Source organism: Diceros bicornis, chromosome X (assembly GCF_020826845.1).
Source record: "Diceros bicornis minor isolate mBicDic1 chromosome X, mDicBic1.mat.cur, whole genome shotgun sequence".
Lineage (NCBI taxonomy): Eukaryota > Metazoa > Chordata > Mammalia > Perissodactyla > Rhinocerotidae > Diceros > Diceros bicornis.
Genome location: NC_080781.1, coordinates 19595422 through 19615218, shown reverse-complemented (window position 1 = coordinate 19615218; position 19797 = coordinate 19595422). Strand labels below are relative to the sequence as shown.

Below are 19797 nucleotides of genomic sequence, written 5' to 3'. Positions count from 1 at the left end.
AGCAGCCTTTCTCAAAACACTCCAGGGCCAGAGGAAGGGAGCAAAAATGGGGACAGGAGAGAGGGGTCTCTGAATCCCCCCAAGCATAGTATTTTGTTTTCAAGTAGCAAGACTTTCTATAAGGTCTTCTCTTGTTCTGCTCCATCCTGTCCCAGTTACCCCAAAGCCTCCTCGCCCCCAAGACCACTGCAACCAAAACAATCGCACAGACCACAGCACTGTGGCTGCCGCCGCCCCAACTGTTGCAGCAGCTACCCGGATAGCGGCGACGGCGGCGAGGGCAGGGCCGGGCCCGGACCCGGACGCTCCCCGCCCAGGAGGCTGGGAGGCTCCTGGCGGCCTCCGAGGGGCGCGCGGTGCAGGGGAGCCCCTGCGGCAGACGCCTGGGATGGGAGAGGCGGCGCTCTCAGCCCGGACCCCCGCGCAAAGCCAGCCCAGCCGCGCCAGCCGCGCCAGCTGCGCCGGCAGAAGCTGCCCGCGCCCGCCCCCCGTCTCACCTTTAAGATCAGGTCGGTGTGATGCTGGTCCAGCATGTTGGCTTTCTGGAAGGAGGTGACGATGACCCGGCCGTAACGCCCGGGGGTCTGCAGGTCCGAGTAGAGCCGGTGCTTGGAGCGGTTGACCGGGAAGAGGCTGTTGACGAGGTTGCGCTCGATCTTGGCGAGGCTGTGCTGGGGCGCCAGCAGGTGCTCCACGCTCTCCTCGACCTGGTAGCGGCTGAAGCTGGCGCCGAGCAGGATGGAGATGAGCACCGGCGCCGAGGCGAAGAAGACTGGGTGACTGGCAATGAAGTGGCCGAGCCGAGAGAAACACGTCCTCAAGCCCCTGTGCAGAACCTGCCGCAGCATCCTAGAGCAGAGCGGGCGCGGGAGGAGGGCGAGGCGCACGCTCGGCGCGGGCTCGGGCTCGGGCGGCGGCGGCGGCGGCGGCGGCGGTGGTGGCGCCCGCGGCGGCGGCGGCGACGGCGGCGGCGGCGGCGGAGGCGAGACCCGGAGCTCTCCCGAAGCCGCGGCACCACCATCGGGGAGTCCCGCGCCGCGCCTCGGGAGGGTCCCCTCGGGCGGGAGACACGCCCTCCTGCCCGCAGCCGCGCCGGCCCGGAGAGCCCCCCAGCTTGGCGGCCTCCGCGCCGCCCCCACCCCGCCCTACCCGGTGCGCCCTCCCCACCCCCCGCCGCCTCCCAGCCCGAGGGGCTCCGCGCGGCGGGCCGTGTCCCGGCTCAGCGCAGGAGGGGCCCGGGGCAGCCCCCGCGGCGCGTCATGACCCCACTCACCCGACCCCCAAGGCCAACGACGGGGTGGCGCGGGGAGCGGCGGCGGCGGCGCTATCGCGGGGAGACTCTGCGCGCCAGCCTAGGAACACGAGGACGGAGAATTCCAGGCTACACCCAGTCCCCTCCCCTCCCCGCGCTCCCCTCCCCAGGCCCGGCCCGCCGCGCACGCCCTCCCCTCCCCTGTCCTCCTCCGGGGAGACCCAGAGATGAATAAAGAAATGGTCCCGATTTTCCAAACAAAAAGTAAAGAGTTCTCCTGGGGGGCGTCGGGCAGACCCGTTCAGAGCCGAGTCCCCACAGAGGCGGAAAGCAGGAGGCAAAGACTGCGTGCGCCCCGGCTCTCGCCAGGCTCAGGTGGTGGCGCGCTCCGGCTGGTGCGGAGAGGGGGTGGGGAGCGAAGACGCTCGAACGTGTAAATCACGCCTCCTCTCAAGTAAGAGCCATTTAAAATATCCCCAACACTGCAGCTTCCACGGGACCACGGGGTCCGGGTGTGCGTCTGGGGCACATCCACCCAAAAGGCGTCTGTGAAGAATCTTTCTTCTCGCCCTCATTTAGGGTCGCTCCAGAGTGGATTGAGGTTGAGCAGTTTTGCTGCGTGCCCCTCAACCTCCCCACACCGTCCCCCAGTAATAAAAGTGCTGATAATGATGGTTAGTCGGTGAAGCCGCCAGTTGCAGGGCTCTGGTGCTCCCGGACTCCTGGCTCTCCGCCCTGCCTCCTCCTCCTCCTCCACCTCCTCCTCCCTCTGTCGTCACAGGCGGGTCTGGGGGACCTGGTGCGGCCGGGCGGGAGCGGGCGCCCTTGCGGGCGTAGAGTGTTTGTGAACAGCTGGTCAGGCAGTCAGTAGCTGTTACTTGCCTTCTCTCCTCCACTCCGTCCTCTCCTCCTCAAATGCGCGTGTGGGAGTGGGGAACACCTTATCTCAGACGGTCTCCAAGCGTGCCGAGCCGCAGGGGGCGCGGGGGAGCCCAGGGGGCGCCGACGGCTCGGCAAAGTTGGGCGTCTGCATGTGCGCGCCAGCCGTAAGCAAGCAGGCAGCCACTGTGGTTCCCCTCGCACTCCCCCTCCAGAGAATTCCCCGAGAAGGCGGGCGCCGGCTTCGGGCCCGGGATAGACCTGCGGCGGCGGCGGGAACGGCCACGCACAGGTACAATTTAGCGCGTTTCATTGCGCGCTCCAAGCTTTGGGGTCCATCCCTTGCAACGCCGACCGAGTCGAATCTCGGAGTCTGGCCACTGAGGCGCTCTCTCCGGCCAAGGGGGTGGGAACCGGGGCGTGGCGAGGGGTCCTCAGGCTTCGCGCTCCGAGCGGTCGGCCTTCCCATCCAACGCCTCCAGTGGCTCCTGCTTGGCCTCCTAGTGCCAAGGGTCAAGCGAGAGGCGGCGGTGACTGGAGGCGCGCTCCCTGGAGTGTGGCCCGCACTACTGAGCATGGGCGTGCATATTAATCAAAGCTAAAGCAAGACGGAATAGGGAAAGGAGGAAGAGGAGGAGGAAGAGAGGGGAAGAGAAGGAGAGAAAGAGGGAAATGGGCGGGAGAACGCGACTCAGGGAGGTATTTCCCTAACGTTCCCACCCCAGACTCCCCAGTGCCAAGTGGCCCTCCACTTCTCAAACTGAACTTGGGAACTTGCACGTTAGAAACAGGAAGTCGTGGGCTGGGAAATCCTCCTTTTTTGGTTCCTCTCTTCCCTTCCCCCACACCAGACCCTCCTTCCTAGATTTCCTCAGCAACACCTGCAACTGCTGTGCTGCCCACCCCGGGGGCGCACCCACTCAGCCCTGCCTAGGTCCTTCTACCCATCCGTACTCTCGTCCACTTTCTGTGCTCACCCTCGCTATTCTCCACATCGCTTTCTGTTTCCAAAGGCTCTCCTTGGTTCACCGGCAGCTTCTAGTCGACACCCCCTCGCCCAGTATTGCCATCCCCGGGGAGATACTGGGAGGGGCTAGAAATTCCCCTGCAACCCTCCACTTGTGCCCTTCCCCCAATCTTAATTTCTGCTCGCGGAGACGCTGCTGCTCTGCAGCGCTTTGCTGATTCACGATGATCGCGGAGGGAAAAGCCTCATTGACTTGTGCCCCTGCAAGCGGCGAGGCGAGCGCGAGCGGCTGCGAGGGCACACGCTTTGGGAAACCACCCACCACTGCGCAGCGGAGGTGCTAAATGGCAGGGTGGATGCCCTGCGTGGCTCTCAGCTGGGGCAGACAGAAAGACGGAAAGGGCCGGGGCGTGTGTGTGTGTGTGTGTGTGTGTGTGTGTGTGTGTGTGTGTGGCAGTGGGAAATACTGTGAGCCCTGTTCTTTGCTGCTGAGCCGGCGGCAGCTGGTGGGTGGGCACCTCTCAGGAGGCCTAAAGTCGGTCTCTGCGCGAGGAGTGAACAGAGACGTTTCATGTGCCCTGATGCCAGCGCAGCGACAAAAGTAAGAGAAGGGAAACCAGCCGGCAGGTCTCCTTGGGAGCATTTAACATTTTGGCGAAGCTCTTTTCGTTCTGAAGTCTTTGTCCGTCTGAATGGTTCTCCTGAACTTGGTTTGCTCTCATCCCTAGAATTTCCGGCCTTTTAATGGAAGCCCTGAAGTAAGCTGACGAGCAGGCGCCCCTTCTCTCAGCGCCTGGGCTGGATTGCAGAGCGGGAGAAACCCAGCATTGCTCAGCTGGCCCAGGGTGGGAGTGTTAGCCAACAATACAGAAAGGTCTTCTCCTTTGAGACCAAGGCATTTGCTTCTAGTCCTCCCAGCTCTATTCCTGATTGCCCTCATGTATATTTGGGGGAACTTCCACCCCAAAGCAGACAGCTTTAATTCAGAGGTACAACGGCCTGAGAATAGATCTTCCTGCCACTTTTTATTGCGGGAAGTCCAGTTAGTATTGTCTAAATTGAGTTGGAGCGAGAGAGAGGAAGAGAGAGAGAGAGAAGAGAGAGGGAGGGAGACAGACAGACAGAACGCAGAGCAGAGGGCATTGCCTCCTCCAGATTTGGTTTTTCTTCTCTTTTGCTTCAGACGTTCAATGGAGCATTGCAACCACCAAAGGGTTGGGTATGCATTTGGGACAATGACCTCGGGTACAGAGGTTCCATCAGTACATTCGTAAATTATTCCTTTTTCTGATTAAAAATTAACACATATTAATTGTAGAAAATAACAACAAGAAAAAGAAGGAAACAAAAAGACACTTGTATCGCTATATTCCCACCACCTTTCAAAGGTAACCTCTGTTGACAATTTATTGTAGACATAGAGAATATAATATAGAGGTTAAGGCTGTTGGTTCCATAGCCACTAAGTTGAATCCTTGCTCCACTACTTGCTAACCATGATATGTTTGGTAACTTAAATTCTTTATGCCACACTTTTCTTTTCTTGAAAATGAGAATATTAATAGTACCTACCCCACAGAGTTGCTGTGAGGATTAAATAGGTTAAAAGATGTAAGGCACTTAAAACAGTGCCTGGAATATCACCGACACCTAGTAAATGATATTTGCTAGAATTCTAGTCTTTTCTGAGTATGTGTGTGTGAAAAAGAAAATCAGTCCCTGCCATCCAGAAGCTGGTTCAAACATGATTATGGAGTGGTCCTAATCTTGTCTGGATCCATCACAGTTACAGAATGACCTTATCAGCCATATTAGTGTTTTGGGGAATGGTTTTTGTTCAACAGGAGAACATAGATAAATATGAACCACCAAGTGACCAAACATGTTCCTATTCTAGCTAATATGAGTGACTATTCTGGTTTTTTAAAAAACAAATTGCAGCTTTAGCCTTGGTCTAGTCTTCTCTCCATCTAGATGGAGATTTATTAAGACATCCCGTCAGAAAACTACTCCCGCTTCCTGACAGCACCCAATCCAGAGCAAGCCTCACTGCCGTAACCCTTCCTTCAAATCATTAACACAAGCCCAAAGCCTGTGATAAGTGTTTTCGAACACCTTCTTATTGAGATGCCCCTCAGTTCTCCATGGTGTATGTGCTCTCTCACTGCAATAAAAATAAACCTAGTTTGTTTAACTACTGGCATGTTCCTGGTAGTCTCTGGCAGGAGGGCTTTGGAAATGTATATAGCATGTTTATACACTTTCTTTTTCTAAAATTGAAGGTCATAATAAACATTCTGTTTGGTAACCATTTTTTCCCGTTGAATAGATCATGAGCATTGTCTCTTGTCAATTAATATTGTTATAAAACATTTTAATTGCTGCATAGAGTTCCATCACATGGCTGAAACTTAATTTCTTTAACTTATACCATATTGTTGGACATTTAGGTTTTTAAAATTTTTACTATTATACATAATACTGAGATGAACATCCTGTATATACATCTCTTACTGCATCTCTATTTTCTTAGGGTCAAATATCTGCCACTACATTTTAAGTAGACTGCTTCTAGCAAATGCCTTTCTAATTATTGTTAAATTGAAAGGGACAAGGGCATTCCTTCACAGGGATTAAATTTGTTGATAAAATAAATGAAGTAGTCCCCTTTGGGTGGGTGTGGGGGGGCATTCTTATCATCTGTTACATTTGGAATCAGTCTCTTGTCTGAGTCTTGCTCAGAGATGCCAGAGGGATTGATCATGGTATGGAGGGAATGAGGACTCAAAAGAAAAGCTTATTTGGTTTGATAAAGTTAGAAACAAGGGTCTATTCTTTTTTTTTTTTATCTTCATTTAGTTTCTTTCTTTCTTTCTTTCTTTCTTTTTTGTGAGGAAGATCAGCCCTGAGCTAACATCCATGCCAATCCTCCTCTTTTTTTGCTGAGGAAGACCGGCCCTGAGCTAACATCTATTGCCAATCTCCTCCTTTTTTTCCCCTTTTTCTCCCCAAAGCCCCAGTAGATAGTTGTATGTCATAGTTGCACATCCTTCTAGTTGCTATATGTGGGACGCCGCCTCAGCATGGCCAGACAAGCGGTGCGTCAGTGCGTGCCCAGGATCCGAACCCGGGCCACCAGTAGCGGAGCATGTGCACTTAACCGCTAACCATGGGCCGGCCTCCAACAAGGGTCTATTCTTGTCTAGCAAGTGTGTCATGCATTAGCTTTCAATAATCACACCACCGTTTTCTGCCTGAGAAATGACAAAATATTTTCATGCTTATATCTTAAATCTAAGCAGTTCTATGTCAACTATGAAATTGCTATGCAGAGCAGGATCATACAAAGGATATTTGGGCAGTTGCAATTTAGGGTGGCACTTAGTATAGTGTGTTTATCATTACTTTATACTATCCTGATCTCAGTAATACTGATATATTTCTAAGTGGTGGGTGTTTCTGCCATCCTAAAAGTTCTAGGTAAGATTTCTTGCAGAATGGAAACACATGCAGGGAAGGGCCATAGTATAACAAGGATTTTCCTTTCAGAGTAGAGAAGCTCCCCTGGCAAACATCAGTGTTACCTTGAATGGGGATGTCTCGACAAAATATCTACTGGGACTCAGCCCTGTTTTGATCAAGAAGCTGTTTTATGCAGAGCACTGTACTCCCTGAAATTTTACCCAAAGGGAGACTTCTTTAGTTTAAACTTGCAGTTGAAGAGAGAACACATGTGTGGAAAGTCCTAATAGGCTGCTTAAGATAAAGAGGCACACTGCTATGGGTAGATGATCCCTGCTCAAGTGTGTTGATTGAATATCTGAGTGTTACAGGATATTCTGCCAACTGAGTAGGCTCTCAATACATCATGAGTCTTTTAGAAAAATGATCCATCATGACATAAGGAAAAAAAGTCATGCAAAATCATTTTACTGGATAAACATAGGACTCAGGGCTAAGAGGGGGATATTCCATGCATTGAGTCAGGGAGAAACATTTTGGAACATGCTATCTGGGTGTCCGTGCTCACCATGCTACCAGTAGTTTGAGGTGGCTAAGTCTAAATCTCTGCTTTGCTGTTTTCTCCTAACAGAAAGCATGGCCTTACCCTCTCTCCGCCTTTCAAAATCCTTCCATCTTTCAAAGTTCTCTTAAAATCCTAGTTCACATATCTAAAAAGCTTTCTGTGACTGCCACACCAATATTAATTTAACTTGATTGAACAATTTTATTTGAATTATTTCACTGAGCAAGTTCCTACTGTGGTCAACAACTAGGAGAAACTGAGCAAAGAATTCCCTGCTCTCAAGGATTTTGTGGTCTAATAGGGTTGGATAAATATACCTAGGATTAAAATATGAACCTGAGTAAGGGAAATGCCAGAGGCAAGGTCACAATAATGGTGTAGGGGCTCAAAAAAGGCATAGATGATATCTGGTTAGTGTCTAGTCTTAGAACACCTTTATCCTAGAGTTAACATCTTGCTATTCTCAGCTTCTTTGCTATCTAATGTTATAGATATCTACACGATAATGATATGAAAATATTATATATCAGTTTTTTGATAGCCTTTTGGTCACTGGGCTGGACTGTTAGAAGTCTCCTTCTTTCTTCCTTGGGATGGTCTTAAAGTTTTAAGCTTGGTCAAAGAAGATGGCTACTCTTTATTCTGAGAATTCCTGAGTAATGCCACTTTCTTGATATCAAACTAAGTGCAACTCAGGTTTTTCATTAAGTTAAACTAGCTTTCTTTCCAACGCATCTAAATGAGGAGAGTTTAGGTATAATATTCACTTTCAGCACCAGGGACAGATCCACTTAAACCTAGTTACTCCTCCCCCTTCCCGCCCCCATCACTTCTAAGTTGGTTTTAGAGAAATTTTAAAGCTAAAAAAGTTTCTTTAAACTAATATAATCCAGGGGGTTGATAATCTTTTTCTAAGCCAGACCAATTAAAACGGAAATAAATTTAAATTGGTGGATCAGTAAATCCAATGTGATCATATTTAAAATTGTGCCCAATACTTTTATGCCTTTGTGATGTGTTTGTATGGGGAGGGGGACATTTAAAGGGAAACGTTAGAACTGAGTCTACAATATAATCTCTTGAATTTTAGGAGTAATTGTGCTGAAAACTTACAGGAATGATAGAAACCGGGGAAGAGAACATTTTTATGTGTTTTATGTGCTAAGTTTAGCCCTAGACACTTTCATATATCTTAGCCTATGTAATTTGCAAAACCACTCTATGGGCTATTAAATATTGTCAAACCCATTTTAAAGAGAGGAAACTGAGGATTAAGAGGATTAAATATCTTGTGTGGGGTTACACTGTAATGGAAGTATAAATAGATTCCAGGCCTATCTGATATCAAAATCTATGTTTTTCTATTCAGTCATTCTTCTTTTAAGCAGAAAATTACTTGATTCTTTTTCTAAAATGCCTTGACCAGATATCATAATGTGTAAAAAACATCTTAGTCAGATAACATAACATGCCATGAATATTATAAACAATTTAATGCTATTTCTGTATTTGCTATTTATTTAATAGTGTTGTAAAGTGGCCATATTGTGGCCTATCCATTAATCAGTTATTCAATGTTTAGATTCATTTCTGATGTTGGTATTCCTTAGAGGAGTTCTGTGGACCAACAAAAATATTGTTATGGAACCCAAAGTGTTTGCTGATCTAATCCAATCCAACCCACTCTTTTTGCAGATGGCAAAACTTCTGCAGTCCTTGTCTGGATTCTACCAAGAAAAATCCCTCAAAATGTTAAAATGGAAAACTGTCAAGTGGTTCCAAAATACATAACAGAAAAAGCAACCAAATAGACTCTGACCTTATGCCTGTTAAAATTCTTCCATTTTTTAGTGGTGTACCAGTAGTCATTATACTGCAAAGGGAAAGATTCTTTCTCTTCCTTTACTTTACAGTGTAAAGTGAGTAGAGACCATTATAATAACCAGATCCATTGTCTTACGTATGAACATAGGGGACATAAGAAAGTAGGGGATTTCCTGATAGAACTCTTAGCTTCAGGGCAGTCTTTCTTTGATGTTTATATATTTAATCCCTTTAAAAATTGTACTCCAGAGCATAACCTAAGAACAAAACACTTCATCCCTTCTGTTATTAGAACTGTATACTTCTTGTGTTGACTTTTAAAAGTGACAGAGCTACAAGGCATTCTATACCCCATGGCTGATCACTTCCTTCTAGTGAATGGCATTATGTTGGAGAATCGATTAATAGTCAAATCTGATTTACATATTCACAAATATTAGAATTGTAGAAAAGTTACATCAGGAGGCAGCTCCTAGGAGAGGTTAAGTGAGAGAAGAAAAAGAAAATCAAAGATTCTTTTTTCAGACAAAGCACAGGACTTGGCATTTCTAGGGCTGCTTTGCTTCCACCTTCAGGCATCTTTTGAATATTGTAAAGGGGATTGTTCTAGATATGGAAAAGTCTACTCTACCATGGATCAAAAGGTTTAGCCTCAGGTGAATGCCATTACCTTCTGTAATGTGCCAAGCAGCAGAAACTAAAGGAGTTTGGCTACTGGCCTAGCCATCAGCAAATATGGTCTCCTATCTAGCTCTGTCTCATCATTGTATTTCAGATTTCTGTCCATAAAATCAGAATAATAAAGATGATGATGATATCTCCCTGGTAAGGAGATTTTCAAGTGTAAAATATAATAATGAATATAAAGTACTTTGAAACAACCACACACATTATTGGGCTTGATAGGTTCAAGGCACTTTACTAAATGTGGAGCATGAAGACATGTAAAGATCTTGCCTTTGAGGTGTCCACAGTGCAGTGGACTGAGGCCAACAAATGAAACAACAAAATTGTATAGTGTGGCAAGGACATTGGTGCTATGGGACCAGTGAGAATGTTCCCCTAACCCAATCTGAAAAACAGAGGTAGGGTTTAGAAAAGCTTTGAAGAGGATGGGTAGAGATGCTGTCTGGTGCTCCATCCTTATCCTCTTGGCCCACTCTAGAAGTTCACTCCAGGTAGTTCTTATATATGCTGATGGCTTCCTACCTCTATTCTCTGGCCATAGGGCAGGCTGGAAGTGCCAGGGAGCTAACACTTCTAGGAGTGACCCTCAGTTAATGAGGGAGAGTAAAAATAAATAAATACCCAAATTTCTTTGCCTCTTTGTGGGACAATTCTGTTTCACACAGCCTCTCAAAGACTTCCCAGCAGAGTTGACCCCCTAGTCACCTACAGCAGTAACCCATTCATGAAAACACCCTTTATTGGCTTTTCTCTCTTCTCTATCTCCCTGCTCCACTCCCTCACTCTACTTTCTGGGGATCCCCTCCCAAATAAACCACTCACAGCCACATCTTTGTTTCAGGATCTGTCTTTGGAGGAACCCAACTGAAAACAGGAGATGACGTCCACATGGAGTCTCAAAGGTTAGTAGTTAGTCAAGCCTAGTGAATCTAATGGTATGTAAATTATACTTCAGTAAAGCTGTTTGGAAAAAAAAGAATTAGCCAACCCACCCTGGAGGGAAAGAATATTCCAGGCAGAGGGAATAACATTTGAAATTATAAGAACGAGATAGAAAGCTTAGTTTGCTTTGGGAACTGCAAATAGTTCAGGATGGATAGGCAGTAGTTTGGAAAAGTAGACAGGAGCTGGGTTAAAAAGGGACTTATAAACGTAAATAAAGAGCTGGATGTTTATTCTGAAGGTGACAGGGAGCCACTTCAAGGCTTTAAACAGGGGAGTTTATGGCAACGTTTATGTTTTATAAAGTTACTCTGGTGGCCACATGGAAGACGGATAAACGGAGGGCGAGAGTAGAGGCAAAGAGGTCAGTTACGAGGTCACGAAAGTAATTATGACAAGAAGAAGTTAGGACCTGAAGCAAAGTAGAGGCCAGTGAGATGGAAAGAAAGAGAAGGATTGATGTGTTTTTAGGGAGATAAAATTGGCAGGACATAAATGATTACAGAATGGAGCTAAGATACTGCATCACGGTTTCTGAAGACACAGTATCATTCCAAAGAACTATGCTAGACCATAGCCAACCCTAGAGATAGTAGTTTATTTTTACCAAGTTCCACTGGAGAACAGAGCTTCTTGTCAGGGTGATGAAGAAGGAAAGGTGGATTGTGTTAAGCTCTAAGTTACAAAAAAAGGGGATTGAATGCAATAGTTTGAACATGAGAGCTGGACAAGAGAGGTCAGTGGGCTTGGAGGAGTCCACAAGGTGGAGGATAAAATCCATTAGGCCAAATTCATAATATGGTGATTCATGTGGATTAATAAATGTCCTTGCTCCCAAGGGAATTGAGTTATATCTTAGGACCAGTTGCTTAAGTGAGACTTCATTTGGAGGAGAAGGAAAGGAGATAAATAAGGAGGAAGGGTAGGGGAGGAAAATTAAATGCATGGCTTTCATGGTTGAGATTTCCCAGAAACCTCCCTCGTTGCTTCATCTCAATTCTCTTCATCTTTATAATGCACGCGTGGGGATTTCCCTTCTGATGACCCTCTAGAACCCATCCTTGAAGTTGACCAAAGACCATCTCCTCTATACATAAGGCCCCCATTCCCTGGTGGCAGCTTATACTACATAAACACACACACACACACACACACACACACACACACATGCACCCACACACCTGCACACCCTGTATGTGAATGCTTTAATTTACACAATTAGCAATCACATTGAAGAGAATATGCACCAACATTTTATAGTATTAAACACTCATTCTTTCATTGATACCTGTGTGGGAGCGCTGTAAATACGAGACCATTTCAGTGATATATTTTTAGTCCTATTGTGAATTATGCTACTATTAACATTCATGTACACGTTTTTGTATGGATATATGTTTTCATTTCTCTTGGGTATATACCCAGCAGTAGAATAGCTCTATGCTTAACATTTTGAGGAACTACTAAACTGTTTTCCAAAGGGCCTGAACCATTTTACATTCCCACCAGCAATATTTTTTGTTTGCTTGCTTGTATGTTTTAATCATTATATGTGATGGTTTTTTCTTTACTTATTATTAGATGTTAATTTTACAAAACCTTTGCAATCTCTTTCTTGATTTGTCTATCTTTTAAATTCTCCTTTTTGGTGAAAGACTTTTTTTTTTAATATCTTAAAATGTTACTTGAAAATCCCCATAATATCCTAATAAGAATTAGGATAATGAGATTGTCTAGAAAATGTACTAGGTTGGACCAATGTATTGCTTGGATAGACGTGGGAAGCTCATTGTTTGGGGATTCTGAATTTCATATTGTGATGTCCACATCTTGCTATGGAAGCCCAAACCTTCCACAGAATCTCTAATTTGAGGGGATTCTTTTAAGCCATGGAGCAACAAAGATGGAATACGGAGACCACTATTATGCTCTCTCATTTTATACTCAGAAGGGGAAAGAAAGGAGTGAAAGGCCAAAGGAGGTGAAATACTCAGAGAGAGTTGTGGGAAGGCCATCAAGACATAATATGCTGACTATTGTTTATAGCTTTGATGGTAGCTGGAGGGCCAGTGCCTCAGGTACAATAGTGGGTCTGGTTTGGACCCACTTGAAGCTTGTCCAATGCACTTCTTCTCCGTTCTCCAGTTCAAACTACTCTCCCAGTTTACTCCTTCCAGTTCCACCCTATATTTATTCATCCAGTCCCCGTCATTCTGGCCAGTGGGTGGTGAAGAAAATTAGGGAATAGGAAAAAGAGAAAAATAAGAACATATGTGTTCACGATCCTTCCCCCACTTCTTCCTCTCCCTATTTATTATCAGTCCAGTGGGCATTCTGTTTCATTTGCCTCACTTGAAGTGGTAACACTTTGGTTTCTATAAAGCAGTTGCGTCACCTAAGTAATGAACTCCCTTATAGAACAATAAAGGTGAAATAAGGTGGTGACAAAATCCCACAGGAAGGACTGCAACTAATGTTATTAAGTGATACTTTTTTAGTGAAAACTCCCTCCACTCTAATATTTCTTTATTAATAGTCCTTGGGAATTTAAAGAAAAGAAATACCTTTTTATTTCTCTGGCTTGGTCTCCTGGTACTCATAAAGGAATCTAGGCTATGCTTTATGATGCCAAAAACCACCGATCAATCCAGTCAATTTGATAATAGAACAACAATCAACCACATTATTTGGCATTATGTAGACAAAACAGCTAATTGTTTGACTGAAGCATTCACATGCAAATCAGTTATTTTGACATCATATGGGCACAGTCCAAGTCAATATTTAAATAGTAATTTAAAAATCATTAATTGGAACCATATTTGTTGATTATCTCATATATACAGAAAATTTTCTCATTTAACAGATGGCTCTGCATCAATCTCATCTTAGAAATTAGTAAACACAGATTTTTCTAACTGTGGAAAGGAAGTAAATACATAAGAAGGGGCCAGAGGCAGAAGGCAACTTAAAGATAACTCTGAAAACCGAGGCAGTGGTAATTCTTTAGTGGTGGTAAGATGATCTGTGGAGGACATGGCACTTGGAAATTCAAACATTGGAGGCTGCAATTGTTAATCTGGCATATTAGTTTGCTAGAGCTGCCATAAAAAATACCAAAAACTGTCTAGCTTGAACAATAGAAATTTATTATCTCACAGTTCTGGAGGCTGGAAGTCTGAGATCAAGGTGTTGGCAGCGTTGGTTTCTTCTGAGAGCTGTGATGGAGAATCTGTTCCAGGCATTTCTCCTAGCTTCTGGTGGTTTGCTGGCAACCTTTGGCATTCCCTTAGTGTAGATTCATCATGTTCACACGGTGTTCTCTCCGTGCATGTGTCTCTCTCCGAATTTCCCCTTTTTTATAAGGACACCAGTTATATTGAATTAGGGGCCCACTCTACTCCAGTGTGACCTCATCTTAACTAATTACATCTGTAATGACCCTATTTCCAAATAAGGTATTGGGGGTTAGGACTTCAATATGTGAATTTGGGGGGGATACGATTCAGCCTGTAACATCTGGTAAGAGATCAATACCACCTCCACAGAGGCCCAGAAGTGTCTGTGAGCTCTGGCAAGAGTCATCTTTGATTGGATGTTTTTGGGTGAAGGTAAGGGCAAAGTAGAAATCTGCTTTGGACGCAGAAATCAACTGGACGCTAGGAACATATAATCCTATTTTCTCACTTAATGCTCTTCTGATGCCTCCTCTCCACGTTGGAGAGGACTAGGACTAAAAGTTACTTTAAGATTTGGGGTCCAAGAGAAACTTGAACTTTGGTGAATCGCTCACATATTTTGAGTGTGTTTTTGATCTCCTCTAGGCTTGAAGATTATAATGCGAGAATATTCCTACTTTGGGTGTTTCATATATTTTCCAGTCCAGCTTGAAGTTTTGTGTCAGATGATTCATGAATATTTTCCTTTTTTAACTTTTCATAAAATTCCTCTCTCCCACACGAGGTATTCTCCCCAAGAATTTTCATATTCTTAACCTAATAAATGCTCTTTTGGAGTCTTCCCTTCTACTTTATTTGAAAACATGTGTCCTGGTTTGCCAGCTTACTTGCCATATCGCCTTCCTCAGCCAACACCATGGCCATCTCCACCCCATTCTCACCCTTGTGTGGCTTTCTGTTTGGATTTGGGAGAATCACTTGGCTACCATTTACCACCTGGAAGAAATGGGACAGACGGAGGTCATCCTTTTCAATATCCTAAACACCTAGGTTAGAACCATCATGTCTGAGTGGTCAGCCCTTGCTGTGAGTGATGGATTGTGCTTTGCAAGGCTATCTCTTTCCTGAGAACATTACTAGCAATGCCCTGGTAGACTTTTTGTGAGTAATGTCACAGGATGTTTGTATCAGTGTTAGACTGGTGTTAGAAGGCATCTTGCTCTTACCTGTGATAAACCCTCTTATCTTGTTCTGTTTCATTTGAGAACTTCTTCAGAAGTGGCTCCTTTTAGTTGTTGATGATTTTTGTTGCAAAGCTTTTAGTAAGAAAATAATAGAGGCTATGTATGCATGGTGCAAGAACAATTGGAGAGTGGAGTCACACCACCAGGCAATTTGGTGGGCAAAAATCATCGGGGAAGCTTTCATTTGGCACCTCTTGGCTAAGTGTTGTATATGTTTATACATACATATTTCATTATTTGATGTTTATGTATCTGCATATACAAACAAAATGATGTTCCTTAGTTGTCAATTGGAAGTTATTGAAGTAAAACATGGTTGTCACTATACAAAGCAGTGACCAAAGGTCTATTATAAGACCACTTTGTGCATCACTAGGGGGGTGCAAGGAGGCAAAAATCCAAATTCCTGTTCTCAACGAACTCGATGTCTTGGTGGGGAGATAAGATTCTTCATTTATTCAACAAAAATTTATTAAGCACCTAATATGTGCCAGGTCCAATGTGAGAACTGATATATGTTTTAACTATGATATGACACCTATCTCAAGAAGGTTATAGTTTACAGGAGGATGTAGAGAAGTTGACAGAAGGTGGCAAAAGTGTAGTGAGACCTTAGAGGAAAGCATAAGGTATTGCAAGAGTTGGTATTAGGGGTGTCTAATTCAGGCTGAGAGGGTCAGGAGGCTTCCTGGAGGTAGAAGATAACTAAGATCAATGCATAACAGTGCCATAAGTGTTCAGCACTAAATGAGTGGTGCAGGTGTAAGTGGTATTCAAAGATGGAGAAGGTCGCTTGATGTGGGGTGATGAGGGGGCACTTCATGGAGGAGTGGGTTTTGAGAAAAACTGTGAAAGTTGAGGTCAAAAACTGCACATACCTGGCTACCCTGCTACTGTGCATTGTGAAAACTCTCTGTAGGGAGTTGGGGTGATGAGGCAAACCAGGGATCTAGTATAGGTCGGAGTTAGATATAATAACCAGAAGAGAAGAATTTGACATTGAATGTCAACCCAGCTAGCAGTGCTATCCAAGGGTTGTCACCTGTGTCATCAGTATTTGTGTAGGCTAAGGGGTTGCTAGGGAGAGTTGGGCTTCACAGCAGGTGAGTTTGGGAATGGAGCAATGTGGTTAATTTGAGTTGATAGATATTGGAAAGAGGAGGCTATTCTGGAGTATGAGTTAGGAATGCTTTTGAATGCAAGTTACAAAACCCAACTAAGAGTGGCTTTAACAAAGAAAAAGACTTACTTTTCCTGCATAATCCAAAACCTGGAGGTAGCCACTGGGGCATTGGGTCAGTGGCTCAAGAATGTCAGAGATGGCATCTCTGCCGTTCTCTTGGCCTTCTCTTCATGTCTGTTGCCTTATGGTTGAAATATGACTCTCACAATTCTAGACGTCAGATAAGCATTTCAGAAAGGAAAAAGGGGGGAAGTTATGTCTGTTTCTTTAATAACAAAAGCAATATTTTTCCCAGAAGCACCACAGCAGATTTCCCCTTATGTCTTAATGGCCAGACCTTTAGCATGTAGCCACTCCTAAAATCAAGAGAGATTGGGAAAGAGACAGCCTTTCAGAAAGGGAGAAGAGGATTGGAAGTGAGTGTTGGGAAGACCAAGCAGGAACTAAGATGTGTGTGTCTGTGTGAGTCTGTGTGTGTGTGTGCGCGCGCCCTCTCTCACAAGTGTACTCAGGGTCGCTATGGCTACCTGCCCCCTGAGCTGGGGGTGCAGGACTAGGTACAGTAGCAGGAGCGGCATCAAGGGGGGAACCAAAGAGAAGACCACTCAGCTGGGGCCCACACAGGGCTCATTTCATGATTCTTTGGGGTCACTCCTCTGCACCATCGTTGCTTCTATATCACACCCCTAGATCCGTATCCTCACCCTGCCTCTCAGATGTTGGCTTTATCTTTGGTTCTGGCCTCCCTCGTTGGCCCCCTTCTCTTCTCACTCTGCCCACACCTGGAAAGAAGTCAGGACGCTGACAGTGGCAGGGCCTGAAACTCCTGCCAGGCCTGGAGGCTGTGCCAACCATAAGCTCCCTCTGGGTACGGTTCAGAGTTGCCAAGTCTCACATCCCAGCCAGACAGAGAGGAGGAAAATCACAGGGACTTGAGTGCCCAATGATCAGTGCCAGGCCGGTCAGTGTGGAGCCAGACTGGAGTCACCCTGGGATAAGAAATCTGTTCTCTGAAGACAAGTTTGATTCTGGACTTCTGCATTTTCTACACGACTTCTGCCTTTCCCTTTAGCATCTTGGTAAACTTTTTCAGAAACTCCAACCTTGTCATCTCAGAACTAAAAGAAAAAAGGAATTGCCCACATCACACCAATGAGACCCTCTCCCTTACCTCCCAGGCCAAGAATGGGAGAAGCCAACCTGTCTCAGCCTGAGATTCTGATAAGAATAGAGTGGTTAGTGAGAACAAGGATGATTTCTACTGTCCTCTCACAAGGACATTCATTTAGCAGTGATTCTCAACCAAGCAAGGTTGCTCGTGAGAATGGGGAATCAGAATTTCTGGTGAAGTTGACATGTGACGGTTTAAAACAAAGCAGCACTTTGCCCCATTGATTGGTTTTTAATCACAGTGTTTAATTTATTTTGCATTTCCGAGAGTATTAAGGGGGGCATGATTGTTTATTAAAAGCTTGCATGGCCCACGAAAGCTGAGAAACACTGCTAGGGACAGCGACACAGGACAGAGTGGGGCGTTGTGTGGAGACAAGTAAGACAAACCTTATTTAAATTGCAAAGTTGCCTAAGACAAAAACTTTGCTGAGGTATCAGTGAGAGGATTTGGCCACTTTAATGCGGGACCTAAGGCAGGAGCCAGGCTTTGGAAGTCTGGTAAAGCCTATGAACTCACGCTCAGAAAATGCTTTTAAATGTATAAAATAAAATACATAGGATAACAGAGGAAATCAATTATATTAAAATACAGCTATCAAAATATTACAAAAAACAGATTTGTGATCGAGTAATACATGTGCTTCTTTATTAGCATGTTAAATAACAGAATCTAGCAACAGATCTAATAACTGCTACAATTCTGAAGTAGTGATGAGTGTTAACAGTATTTTGAAATATCTGCAACAACTGAAATGTGACATGAAAACAACTGTGAATTTTATTGGTCACAAAGTCACAGGCACTTCTAATACTGCTGAGGGCACCTGCCTCTGTTGAGTTAGAGATTGAAAACAAAAAGGTAAATTTTTCCCATCCAAGTTATGGACCCCCTGAATTCTATGCACAGTCCTCATGGGGGTCCTAGAACTCCCAGCTACAGAAAGGAGAAAAGAGGGGACTACACAGTGGCAGGTTAACGTTGCAGTTAAGGAGGGCACGCAGAAGACCTGACACTAACCACAGAGGCAGCTCCGTCATTGTCCCGGGCACTATCCATCCTTTTACGAATGGCCTGCGGTAGAAGCTGCACTCCATTTTTTGGGTCTGTTTGGACTCTTAGATAACGCCAAGTCAGGAAATGGTGCTGTTGACTTTTTACTGGCAGTGGACTTGGTTATCTTGCAGGAGATTAATAGACATAGAGTCTGGTCCAAGCCTGTGAGGGTTTCTGGTGATGGTGTGCTCCCAGCCTTCCTGCCCTGACTGGATCTGATGAGCATTCACACGGTGTCAGCCGGTGTAACGTTTATTTGCTTCCTCCACAAAAGTGCTAAATGCAAATGAAAAGCCAACATCTAACGCAAAGGGAAAGGTACGACAAAATGATTTGGCTTTGGGTTGTCCCTCATTCTGAATATGGCACTGGGTGTCTAATGGCTAGCACACATGGAGTCCTCAGTCAGAAGGTCACCTCAAGACTCGTGTTAATCGTTATTCTCATTTTGCAAACAGAGAACGAGGACTGGTGATGAGTTCAAGGCTGAAGAGCATGTCAAACAGAGTGTGATGAATAGAACTTCCAACCAAAGAAGCACAATCTTTCTGGCCCTGGATGCAGTTAGTTATACTTTTAAAAGCATGTCCAACAATAAGCAAGTAATTATTGAATGCCTGGCACATGATCAGCAAGGTGGCTATGGGGACCTCTTCAGCTATAATGGTTAGGCAAGGCCTCTCCGAGGAGGTGACGTTGGAGTTGAGAGCTAAATTAGGAGAAGCAGGCAGCCATGCGAAGATCTAGGTAAAAGCACTCCAGATAGAAGGAATGGCATGTCAGAATGCCCCGAGAGAGCAGCAAATGTTGAGGGACAGGGACAGGTGGAAGGCCAATGTGAGTGAGAGGGAACCTTTCAGGAGATGGAGCCAGAGAGATAGGTGAGCCCAGGGCTTGCAGGCCCTGGAGGTCACAGTGAAGAGGTGGGATTGTGGTCCGGTTGGAGTGGGAAACCTCTGGAGGGGTTTGAGCAGAGAAGCCTGCTTCATCAGCACGCTCTGACTTCTGTTTGCCACCATAGCTCTGGCTGCTGCATGAGGATGGACTTTGCAAGAGTGCGAAGGAGGCGGACGCAGTCTCTTGATAGGGAGCCGTACTAGGGTTGTAGCTGTGCAGATAGTGAGAAGTGGCCAGATTCTGGAGGTATTTTAGAGGCACAGATAACAGCACTTCCTGATGGATTAGATAAGGGGCATGAGAGGAAGAGTGGCACCAGGGATGACTCCTCAGTAACATGGGGAGAAGTTTCTGAGCAAGGGCAGGCTACCTAGAGGTCTGCCATAACTGGCAGCACTGTCCGTGAGAAAAACGGTGAGTTATGTAAAGTTTGTCTTGTGCCCTCTGATACATCCCTCTGTGACCCTTCTCAATGCCACCACCTTCTCA

The 19797-nt window shown here is 45.5% G+C and overlaps 1 protein-coding gene and 1 long non-coding RNA gene across 3 annotated transcripts in view; one reads left to right on the top strand and one right to left on the bottom strand.

Moving 5' to 3' along the window:
• Positions 1-944, bottom strand: part of PTCHD1 (patched domain containing 1) — a 51685-nt gene extending 50741 nt beyond the window's left edge. Inside the window, exon 1 of the mRNA XM_058535575.1 lies at positions 498-944. Within this exon, the coding sequence (XP_058391558.1) occupies positions 498-848 (351 nt within the window). The 5' untranslated portion in view covers positions 849-944. The remainder of the gene's footprint in view (positions 1-497) is intronic.
• A 1162-nt stretch (positions 945-2106) lies between these two features.
• LOC131400815 (uncharacterized) overlaps positions 2107-19797 on the top strand; it is a 242689-nt gene continuing 224998 nt past the window's right edge. For both annotated transcript variants that reach the window (XR_009217462.1, XR_009217463.1), the window contains exons 1-2: positions 2107-2423; positions 10478-10538. This is a non-coding gene — a long non-coding RNA (uncharacterized LOC131400815). The remainder of the gene's footprint in view (positions 2424-10477; positions 10539-19797) is intronic.